The sequence below is a fragment of the Trachypithecus francoisi genome, unplaced genomic scaffold (genome assembly GCF_009764315.1).
Source record: "Trachypithecus francoisi isolate TF-2019V2 unplaced genomic scaffold, Tfra_2.0 Lachesis_group1, whole genome shotgun sequence".
Classification (NCBI taxonomy): domain Eukaryota; kingdom Metazoa; phylum Chordata; class Mammalia; order Primates; family Cercopithecidae; genus Trachypithecus; species Trachypithecus francoisi.
Genome location: NW_022681454.1, coordinates 39,237,806 through 39,249,112, shown reverse-complemented (window position 1 = coordinate 39,249,112; position 11,307 = coordinate 39,237,806). Strand labels below are relative to the sequence as shown.

The window sequence follows — 11,307 nt, the reverse complement described above, 5'->3', positions numbered from 1 at the left end:
TTATGACGTAATACGCAGCCCCCCCCCCAATTACGGGATACAAGTACGTAATGACGAAAGACGTTCTTTCTTTGCTGCGTCTACTGCAAGGTGAGGATGTTTCTGTGCTCGCGGGGCATTAGGAATCTGAAGCCATCTGCTCTGGGAAAGGCTGTGGCGCGACTCCCACTCTCGGAACCTTGTCATGTTTGTCCCCCAGCTCGGCAAGCGCCATATGAGCCTGGCGGCGCCGGATGCGAATCCTGTTTTGGGGTTTTTGGCCTATTCCCGTCCCTCAGGCTTGCAGGGATGGCGCCGCCCGGATAGAACTTCCAGGGTTGGGCTGAGCGGGAGTTCGCCTGCTGGGCCTCGTAACTCTCGCTTTGGGGCTGCTCCTTCCGGGCTGGGACGCACTGGGGCCCGCTGTCGGTGTCCCGTCCTCCAATATCGTCTCCGGAACTTCCGTCTGGCAGTCTCCGGTAGGAGTGGAGCTCTGTGCGGCGTAGTTTGGTGGAAAAACGGGCCTTGGGTCGGCCTCACCCCCAGTGTTTGTGTTTCAGAATGAAGACCATTCTCAGCAATCAGACTGTCGACATTCCAGAAAATGGTATGAGACTTGATGTCTTTTTCATACGTCTTTACTACACGTTCCAAGCGTTGTGTGGCCTGACGAGTGTGTTCTCTCTTTTAGTCGACATTACTCTGAAGGGACGCACAGTTATCGTGAAGGGCCCCAGAGGAACCCTGCGGAGGGACTTCAATCACATCAATGTAGAACTCAGTCTTCTTGGAAAGAAAAAAAAGAGGGTGAGGGTTTTTCTTCTGGTAATTCAATTGCTCGTTGGACGGTGGTTTATAACAGCATCACTTTTGGTTACTTTAACAATTTTCGAATTGAGGTTCAGTGTTTTAGTTTTAAATGTTGCTGTCCAGAATACCAGCCAGTTTTCCGTTAGTGAAATTGAAAAACCAGATTCTTAACACAGCGAATTATATAAAGCTCAAATGTAGTAGTGGTCATCAGTGACACGTCTTAATAGTGTTAGAAGTTTGGTTTATTTTCCTAGTGGTTGCTTTGTAAGAATCCTAGGAACCAGCAGTAGGTCTGTAAAACCTGATGATTCAATTTTCCAGAAGGGAAGTTTGTTGCAACTTGTACAAAGCTTAACTTTTGGGAGGTTTTATAGGTGGTTGGATTTTTCAGTTGAAAACCATGTGCTTTGATTATGGTTAATTCTAGAATCTTAAAGTAATTGGATAAGTGGTCTGTTATCTAAGCCTGCATATTTCTGAAAAGAATACGTTTTTCTATTACAGCTTCGGGTTGACAAATGGTGGGGTAACAGAAAGGAACTGGCTACCGTTCGGACTATTTGTAGTCATGTACAGAACATGATCAAGGGTGTTACGCTGGTAAGCAGATGAATCAGACTTCTTTGTTTTGGAAAGGGAGGTTTCTCAAACCTTTGCTTTATACAGCATAAATGTCTCTCAGAGAATGGGTCACACATTTTATTTGGTGTGATACACACGAACTTGGCAAAAATAGGCATCTCTGGGTCTTCAAGCGATAGAGCTGAGAGCAAAGACCAGATGGGTACAACATGTTTGTTTTTTCTGTTGGGGGGGGGGGTGTGTGTGTTTTTTTTTTTTTTTGAATTAACCCTGGGGTCCGTTTTGTCCAGGGTGAGCGTAAGGGATCCTCCCACCTTGGCCTCCCGTAGTACTGGGATTGCCGCATGAACCACCATGCATGGCTAGATGGGTGCAGTTTTTAAAAAGTAGGCTAATGGTGAATTTTCACATCTTCTGAATTTTCTTTTTTTAAAATAGGAAATCTACAGTTGCAGTACTAGGTGGCAATCACATCTCATCATCAGGACCCCTTGTTGGGATAGAAAATGATGTAGTTTCTGAGTTTTCTGTCTGTTGCTGTTATATATGTCCTTATTGTTTCCAACCCACCTTCTCTCCCCTCGGGATAAAAAGTTCATGCTGAAATGGTTTTCAATTCTTGGCCGTGTGCTGTACCTTAGTACTACTCAGTAAATGTTAGTCTAATGTCAAACATGAGGGCTTTGGGGTTCTCATTAAAAGCGGGCAGCATTGTTCATTGAGGGCACAAGAGAGAGTGAAATAAATGCCTCTGTAAGGAGCTTTACAGTCCACTGAAAAGACAGAACGATGTTTATAAGGCTTGGTTCAGGTGACACAGTTCTTACCAAATTTTAAAACTATTAAAAATATTCTTCAGCATTGGTAATAGCTTGCTTATTTAATATAGGGCTTCCGTTACAAGATGAGGTCTGTGTATGCTCACTTCCCCATCAACGTCGTTATCCAGGAGAATGGGTCTCTTGTTGAAATCCGAAATTTCTTGGGTGAAAAATACATCCGCAGGGTTCGGATGAGACCAGGTATGTGCATACCCGCAGATAGAATTAAGAAATTTTTCCTTCATATTTTTTTTTCTTCTTTTCCACTCCCAACCTCTTTCATACTTTAGTTGGCTGGTGTTTTGTGTTTGTGCTTAATAAAACCAGATTTGTTTTAGAATTCTCTTGATTACACTTGTAACTGTTGGTGCTACTTGAGGGTTTATATCATATTGGTTACAATTTCAGAAAGTTGATACATTGGAGTAGTTTGTAGTGGTGGTTGTATTTAGCTTGGCAAATTAAATATTTTAAAGATGTAATTTACAAAAGGTGTGTATTTATGGAGCACAATGTGATGTTTCAATACATGTATATTCTGTGGAATGACAAAATCAGGCTAATTAACACATCCATTACTCCACTTCTTTGTGGTAAGAACCTTTAAAATCTAAAGAGAAAACCACATGAGTAGTGGTTAATAGCCTAGCTTAAATTTCAGCTCTCACTGTCCACCTTGGGCGTATCATCTCTCCGTAGCTTAAAATTGCAAACATCTTTGATTAAATGACTTAAAGTTGAAAAATAACAGTGCATGCGTAATACATAGTAAATACCATAGCTTTAAAAAAAATTTAAAGATTGGTGCTTTTTATCTGAGGCAGCGTCTTGCTCTGTTGCCCAGGCTGGAGTACAGTGGTGTGATCTCAGCTCATTGCAGCCTCCACCTTCGTGCTCAGGTGTTTCTCCCACCTCAGCCTCCCCACTAACTGGCACTACAGGTGTCTGCCACCACACCCAGCTCATTTGTTATTTTTTGTAGAGACTGTTTTGCCACATTGCCCAGGCTGATTTCATGATTTCAAGGAATGCTACTGTGCCTGACCCCAGGTAATTTTTAAAATTTTTTGTAGAGGCAGAGTCTTGTTATGTTGTCCAGGCTGGTCTAAACTAAGACTTGGCACAAGGCTTTGTGCAACTAAATTCTGGCAAATTGAATACCTTAATTAAATCACCAAAGGAGTAACCACTGTAGGACTGTGATTCATTCAAGTAGGAACACAAATAAGATTTTGGCACAGGTAAGGCAGGTGCTGTAAAACCAAAATGGTTTGTTTGTTTTTTGAGACAGAGTCTCGCTCTGCCACCCAGGCTGGTGTGTAGTGGCACGATTTCGGCTCGATGCAACCTCTGCCTTCTAGCTTCAAGTGGTTCTCTTGCCTCAGCCTCCTGAGTAACTAGGACTATAGGCACGTGCCACCACACCCGGCTACTTTTTTGTATTTTTAGTAGAGATGAGGTTTCACTGTGTTAGCCAGGATGGTCTTGATCTCCTGACCTCATGATCCGCCCTCCTTGGCCTCCCAAAGTGCTGGGATTACAGGCGTGAGCCACTGTGCCTGGCCCCAAAATCTTAAGACAAGGTTCTTCTGGTGCATGGAGTTTTACATGGAATAAATTAGTGCCTCTGCAATTTAAATATTTTTTACACAGATCTAGTTTGGTGTTGATGCTATGCACATGCCCTCTCCCCTTTTAGGTGTTGCTTGTTCAGTATCTCAAGCCCAGAAAGATGAATTAATCCTTGAAGGAAATGACATTGAACTTGTTTCAAATTCAGGTTTGTATGTTTACTATTTCTAATTATGCCTACAAGATTTTATCTAAATCTTGTTGTTTAAAATACAGTATTTTGCTAATTTTTATTTGGTTAGCTTTTTAAATTGTGAAGTTAAAAAGATAACATTCTGAAATTTTAAGTAGAGCATATCATGAAATATATTCTTTTTGAGATGGGTTAGGCTGATGTATTAATTGCTGTATCTTCACTCCTGTAGCGGCTTTGATTCAGCAAGCCACAACAGTTAAAAACAAGGATATCAGGAAATTTTTGGATGGTATCTATGTCTCTGAAAAAGGAACTGTTCAGCAGGCTGATGAATAAGATCTAAGAGGTAAGTTTTTGTAGTGTCTTATTACTGCTTTAGTTGAATGAAGCTCTAAATTTACTAAAAGACCTTAACTGGAGTTGTAGTCATAGAAAATGGAGAGTTAAGCATTCTGGAACACAGTAAATTTGACAGAATAAAAGATGGAATTGGCATGCATTTTACTATGTATAGTTTACTATGAATCAATAAGTCATAGTCCTGAGGTATGTTTTAGATCATTTAGAATAGTACAAAACAAAAGATGAGTACTTTTCTGGGCAAGTGTATTGATGGGAATGACCGATTTTTTTTTTTTTCCCCTGCCCAGTTATCCAGCTACAGAAAGAAGATGCCAGATGACTCCTAAGACCTACTTGTGATATTTAAATGATGCAATAAAAGACCTGTTGATTTGGAGCTTCTTAAACGTTTTACCCTTGTTAGCTAGTTTTTCTCCCTTGTGGAACAAGGAGCTTTAATCTGGTTCTTGAAGGAATAGCAAGGATATATTTTAGGCAAGAGGAGTATTGTACCAGTGACAGGCTAACATGAGGCCGTTCATCATTGCATATAGAACTTTAGGAATACCCCGAAGGTGTCTAAATTTGCTGAGGCATGAATTTGAATATTTGGTAAGGCAGATGTTGTCTTAGTCACCTTTGGGAAAACAGCTGAGGAGTAGAACAAAGTGATACAGCATCAGTTAGAAGGTGCAGTTGGTTTGGTTCATGATCTCAATAATCATGTCCTTTACTCTACCTCAGCCATTTACTTCCATATCCTAGAACTTGTTTTTGAAAATGGATAACCCTTCCATCATCTTTTAATTCCACGTGTCATACTTTAAATATGGTAGGAGGCCACCATAACTAGACCTAGGTCAACATGGTGACCCCCAAACCTACCTGAATTCTACATCTCATTTGATGGAAACTGCAATTTCTAAGGCAAGATGTAACATTCATTCTTGATCAAATGCATCAGGAAAACGTGCTGAGTACCTTCATTGTAAGGTATGGTCAGATACTTTCATCAGAAAAATTGAATGACAGAAGTAGCAACCAGTTGGCATATATGTTATCTTGGATCTTACAATGTCTTGCTCAGTTGCCCAGGCTGAGTTGCTCAGTGCCATGGTCATAGCTCTGTAACTTCAAACTCCTGGATTCAAGCGATGCTCCTAGCTGCCTCAGCCTCCTTAGTAGCTAGGACTATAGGCAGGTACCGTCACGTCTGACTTTTTTTTTTTTTTTTTTAAGTATGTGTGGGTTCTCATGTTGCCCAGGCTGGTCTTGAACTCCTGGCCTTAAGTGTTCCTCTTTTGCCTCCCAAAGAGCTGGAACTACAGGCATGGGTCACAATGCCCTATATATTTTAGATCTTGATTCAAGTGCACCAATTGAACATACATTAAGGAATCTTGCTGACTATGTGGGTAGGTTTTTAAGAAATTTGGAGGTAATGATGAATCTAGGATTTGCTCAGAAGCTTCCAGGATGGGGTTGTAGGCAATGAATGGGATCAACATGAAGTAAGATCACATCCCCAAAAGATTGGGAAATACGGGTCCATTAGATACAAATTTCTTATAATGCAGAAAATGAAAAACCTGCGTATTTCACCTGGGTTATTGTGACAGTCTCAACTGGTCATCTTCCCTGTATTTCAGCATCAGCCAGGGTACTGACTTTGCACTGCTTCAAATCCTGCATCAGGTTCTTTTCAATTTTTTCTTTTTAAAATAGCTTCCCCATTCTATCTGCAGCCATTTTTAACTCAGTTTTTCTGACTTCTGCACTATAGCTGAATTGACCTGGCTATTCCTCAATACCAAGCCCTCTGCCATTAAGCATTTAAGTTGTCTTTTCCCTTTGGAATGCTGTCAGCTGAGCTGTGTGTCTAACTCGCTTACCTTTAGGTCTATTCAGTGAATTCTGCCTTGACCACACTTAAAAATAGTGGACCTGCTCCTTAAACTTGTCCTACTGTCTCTTTACCCTTCTCCACTTGTTTTTGTCCATAGCATTTGTAGTTCTGATATTTACAATTTGTGTATTCGTTATATGCTTTATTTCTGCTGGAATGTAACCTTCACAAGGATGTAATTTTGTACTCTGGTGTATTCCAACTACCTAGAACGATGGCATGTAGCTGTTTACTGAGTCAGTGGTTCCTGGATTGCCAGGGAACTCAGTAATGGCAGTGGGACTGGAAGATGTTTTGGAAGGTATTGACAGGATTTCAAAACAGTACAAGGCTTGTGGGAGAAATTTCCAAGTGGCAATATTATAGTTGGGTGGAGATGTACATTTAAATAACTTGGGTATAATAAATGAGCCTAGTTGTTCCCCAGGGAAAACGTTTCTTCTTGTCTTCTGTGTCTATGGATAAGCACTTGTGCACTATTTTTGCAGTTTTTAGATGTAGGTGTCCACATACTTTTGAGATGAGGTCTCTGTCACCCAGGTTGGAGTGCAGTGGCGCAATCTTGGCTCATTGCAACCTCTGCCTCCCAGGCTCAAGGCATCCACCTCAGCCTTCTGTGTAGCTGGGACCACAAATACGTGCCACCATATCTAGCTAATTTTTTGTACAGAAGGTTTTGCCATGTTGCCCAAGCTGGCCTTGAACTCCTGGAGTCAAGCAGTCTGCCCGCCTCGGCCTCCCAAAGTGATGGGGTTACAGGTGTGAGCCACCACACACCAGCCACATTTTTTGAGAAAATACACCCAGAAGTAACATACCAAGTTGGCACACAAACTAGGCAGAAGGGTTCAGGGGAGGCAGTCTTGGGCAGAGCCCATTTCCAATGCCAAACCCATTCACGTTCAACAGTTCTTAAAATTGACCAGGTTGTTAGTTGAATTCAAGTAGCATGAACCAGTTTATTTGGAATAAATTACATTGAAAATATGTCACAGTGTACTGGCCTCATTTTCCAGAGGCTCTGTAAATACCATAGTTGTGATGTTTCCAGGTTGTTACATTGAATATACAATAAACACAAGTTAAATTTTTCACAGTACATCTCAGAAAAGCTTAAACTTGAAAGATCTTACCTGTTTGCTCCTTTCAAGAGCTATCAGTTTCTGGTTGACCTTTGATGGTTTTTAATGAGTTTATGATAAACCTGAATATTTAGTATGATAGGGCATGAGCCAGATTAAATGCTTAACATAATTTGCTGTACATATTTGCCAATGGTTAAAAAATGTAAGGGTTTTTGGATTCTTGTGCGACGATGGCTTAAAAAGTAGTAAAATCCCCAAGTGGCAGAGGAGGACTGTCAGTACTGGGTTAGGAATGTTATTGTTAAGGGGAGTTTGGTAAACCAGCAAGTTAGAAAAGGGGGGCATACTTTAAGCATAAGCTCTTAATGTGAAAAAGACATAGTGAAGGTTAATAGATACGTGAACTGTGAGTACGAGATACTTTAAACAAAGGCCAGTGAGAAAGAGATGAGAAAGCAAAACCTGAAAGATAAATTCCAGGTTTTTGTTACTCCTGTGGCCAACCATTTTTTTTTCAAGGCCTTGAAGAGGTCTTGAGGGAGGTTCATGAGTTGCTCAGTTGACACTAAAGAATTTTCCCTGGAGTTCTTGGGTCAGGGTGAATCCATGTGGCACAATGGGGAAAAAACCCAGCCAAGTGATTCTTTTAAATGACTTACTGTTTATACATAGAGTAATAAAAACAGTTGACTAGTTGTATGCATAACCTTAGGCACATAGTTCTCAGATGGAAATATTAATACTAAAAAATTCCTTGAAAGTCATACCTCAAAACTGCCAAGTTTGGGGTAGTGAGTGCAGCTGGGGCAAGGAGACTAGAGGAGAGTAAAACAATTTTACTGTTTGTTTTGCCAGGCCAAATAGCAAATTGATTTCCCATCATGTTTGCATTTACTCGAATTCACTAATTGTATTTTCTTTTTACAGTATTTTGGAAACTTGTTCATTAGCAATTAGAATTTCAGTTGGGAACTGAATTTAACTTCAGACATAGGTGGACCTAGAATATAATCAAAACTACCTTAATTTACTAAGGCTTTATAACAGAAGAATATTTCCTGTGACTCTTAAGGTCTAAATTGCTGGAGTGAGCAAAGACAAGTTACTGTGTGCAATGGGTGTTAAATGTAGGTTTTCTTCTTCGAATGTTTAAAATAAACTGAACAAGTCTCAAGGACAGAGTTCATTTCCCAATATGTCAGATTATCCGAGTCAGATCTCGTAAATAACCGTAGCGCAAAAGAGTGCTATATAAAACAATTTAAACTCATTCAGACCATCAGCATTCTGAATTGTTGCTTTACTTAAGAGTATAGCAACTTCTATTCTCAGAGGTGAATCTAGCTTTCCTTCATCCTGTGATCTTTCCATGAGATGAGGTTTTGGAAATTTATTTTTATTATTTTTTATTTTGACTGACAGAGTCTCGCTCTGTCCCCCAGGCTGGAGTGCAATGGCGCAATCTTGGCTCACCGCAACCTCTGCCTCCCAGGTTCAAGCGTTTCTCCTGCCTCAGCCTCCCGAGTAGCTGAGATTACAGGTGTCCGCCACCATGCCCGGCTGACTTGTATTTTTAGTAGAGATGGGGTTTCGCCATGTTGGCCAGGCTGGTCTCGAACTCCTGACCTCAGGTGATCCAGCTGCCTTGGCCCCCCAAAGTGCTGGGATTATAGGCGTGTGCCACCGTGCCTGGCCGGAAATTACATTATTTTTAAAAATCAGATCTAGTAAAAGATCACAGATTATTCTGTAGGTGATTTTTTGTTGTTAGAAAAATGAAGGGCTTGATCCCCTTAAGATCAACACTTAAGCCAGTGTTGTAACTGGCTTAGACAAGTACTACTTACCCTATTATTGTGTTTTCTTTCCATTTAGAACCACCCTGACCTAAAGGGGAAAGCACCTTATTAGAAGTGACAGAATATATATTATGTATCACTTGACTATCCAGTTACAAAGTTTTGCTTTTACTTTTTTTGTTTGTTTGTTTGAGATGGTCTTGCTGTTGTTGCCCAGGCTGGAGTGCAGTGCCGCAATTTCGGCTCACTGCAACCTCTTGTTTCTTGGGTTCAAACAATTCTGCCTCAGCCTCCCAAGTAGCTGAGATTATAGACACCACTGCCACCACGCCTGGCTAATTTTTGTGTTTTTAGTAGAGACGGTTTCACCGTGTTGGCCAGGTTGGCCTTGAACTCCTCACCTCAGATGATCTCCCCGCCTCAGCCTCCCAAAGTGCTAGGATTACAGATGTGAGCCACCGTGCCCGGCCCAAAGTTTTACTTTTTAAAAATAATTTATTGTACCACAAGTAGCTATTGGTAGAGATGAAAGCTAGAGCAGAATGATGGAATACAGCTCATCAAACTTCAAGAAGCAATGTATCATGTAATCCTCATAGCTTACTGTCAGGATGAAGCCTTTATGTTTACATCCAAGAACTGAATTCACTGATGACAATGCCTAAGGGAAAGTTCTTTGAACCACACAGCAGAGACGATTGTCATCATCTTGGTTACAGCTGTATCTCAAATTGTCTTTCTATAATACAGGTATATCTCCTGTCAGTTACCAGCATATGGAACTGGAATGAGTTTTTAAGCTGTCTGTCATGCAGACAAATAAGATCAGGTTAGCTGAGAACTCTGTTGCCTTTCTTTAATGGTATGTGTTGTAAGTTTTTTGCTTTCCAAAACTTTCTTCTCTTTTGCCTATGAAAAATGGTAATTGATAAGAGTAGAACCAGGGTGGAGAAGAAGCAACAACCCAAGAATATCAGTGGTTTCTTCTGCACAAGGAATAAGCAGACAGTGCACTCTGTGTTTTTTTGGGTCTGACTGCATCTAGAACTACTGTTCTCAGAAGGGAAGCCGCTGCTGCTGATCACTTTGTTGTAAAACTGTATTGAGGATTTAGCTTTAAAATCAGATGTGAAGAATCCAAATCTGGGTTTAGATTTCTCTTCAGCCAGTTTGAATGCATAATAGCCTTTGATTCTGACTTTATCAATCAGGTAAGCTGAAAAAGATCAGGAATTAACATTAATCACAAATGGACTGAAATATCTTTGAACAAGAATTTAGTTTTCATTGAAACAACCTAAAATTATGCCCATAATAAAGGTAGTGATTTTTATTGGAGGTTTTTAATTTTGACATTTATTCTTTTATGATCTATGTAAAGGAGAAAGTGAAAATGTGTATAATTTATTTTTTATTTATTTTTTTTTTTTTTGAGGCAGAGTCTCGCTCTGTCGCCCGGACTGGAGTGCAGTGGCCGGATCTCAGCTCACTGCAAGCTCTGCCTCCCGGGTTTACGCCATTCTCCTGCCTCAGCCTCCCGAGTAGCTGGGACTACAGGCGCCTGCCACCTCGCCCGGCTAGTTTTTGTATTTTTAGTAGAGACGGGGTTTCACTGTGTTAGCCAGGATGGTCTCGATCTCCTGACCTCGTGATCCGCCCGTCTCGGCCTCCCAAAGTGCTGGGATTACAGGCTTGAGCCACCGCGCCCGGCCAATGTGTATAATTTAAAATAAATTTGTGAAACTGATCCATAAATAATCCAAAAACTCTTGGAGGAAAAAGCAAATTTAAGGAGCAGAGCAGTGAAGGTTGTCACTTTTGTTTAAAGGGTCACAAGCAGAAAAATGTTGCCTATTTGGCCTGATTGTGAACCTCAGACGTGCTCTTGGTGCAGCCCGGGAATCACAGTTGGTTTTCCCCACTCGCTCGCTGAGGCTACCATGATGTGGTTATTTCACTTTGCATGGCTGTATGGAAACATTTCATGTATCCCATAAATTTATACACCTACTATGTACCCACAAAATTTTTTTTAAAGCCTAGCAAGCATGCTGAAAATAAGTAATCCACAATAGTGACTGTTTATCTTGGGGAGTGAGACTTCAGGTGATTTTTAAAAAACTTTTCTCCACGTGCCCCGTTTTCTATAAAGGGTGTGTGTTACTTTTATGATTTAAACATTTTTTCAAAAATCCATAGGCCAGTTTTCAAG

The 11,307-nt window shown here is 40.8% G+C and overlaps 2 protein-coding genes across 4 annotated transcripts in view; one reads left to right on the top strand and one right to left on the bottom strand.

Moving 5' to 3' along the window:
- Window positions 1–31: 31 nt before the first annotated feature.
- Window positions 32–4,717, top strand: RPL9 (ribosomal protein L9). Of its 3 annotated transcripts, none has more exons than XM_033214017.1 (8): window positions 32–90; window positions 540–586; window positions 671–786; window positions 1,297–1,392; window positions 2,264–2,396; window positions 3,895–3,975; window positions 4,193–4,309; window positions 4,614–4,716. In XM_033214017.1, exons 2-7 carry the CDS (start codon window positions 541–543, stop codon window positions 4,297–4,299), a joined length of 579 nt encoding a protein of 192 aa, XP_033069908.1. In that variant the 5' UTR covers window positions 32–90; window position 540; the 3' UTR covers window positions 4,300–4,309; window positions 4,614–4,716. The 3 variants fall into 3 exon arrangements, with proteins under 3 accessions (XP_033069908.1, XP_033069907.1, XP_033069909.1); XM_033214018.1 differs by lacking the exon at window positions 32–90 and adding an exon at window positions 127–458; XM_033214016.1 differs by having other exon boundaries at window positions 64–90; window positions 540–786; window positions 4,614–4,717.
- Window positions 4,718–9,395: 4,678 nt separating this feature from the next.
- KLB (klotho beta) overlaps window positions 9,396–11,307 on the bottom strand; it is a 43,520-nt gene continuing 41,608 nt past the window's right edge. The window contains exon 5 of the mRNA XM_033214011.1: window positions 9,396–10,311. Within this exon, the coding sequence (XP_033069902.1) occupies window positions 9,926–10,311 (386 nt within the window). The 3' untranslated portion in view covers window positions 9,396–9,925. The remainder of the gene's footprint in view (window positions 10,312–11,307) is intronic.

What these genes read in the sequence shown, in the direction of transcription:
- RPL9 (XM_033214016.1), top strand. Translation starts at nt 541, where the DNA reads ATGAAGACCATTCTCAGCAATCAGACTGTCGACATTCCAGAAAATGGT. An exon ending in CAGGGTTCGGATGAGACCAG is followed by an intron (nt 2,397 to 3,894) that starts GTATGTGCATAC and finishes CTCCCCTTTTAG; the next exon opens with GTGTTGCTTGTTCAGTATCT. An exon ending in TGAACTTGTTTCAAATTCAG is followed by an intron (nt 3,976 to 4,192) that starts GTTTGTATGTTT and finishes TCACTCCTGTAG; the next exon opens with CGGCTTTGATTCAGCAAGCC.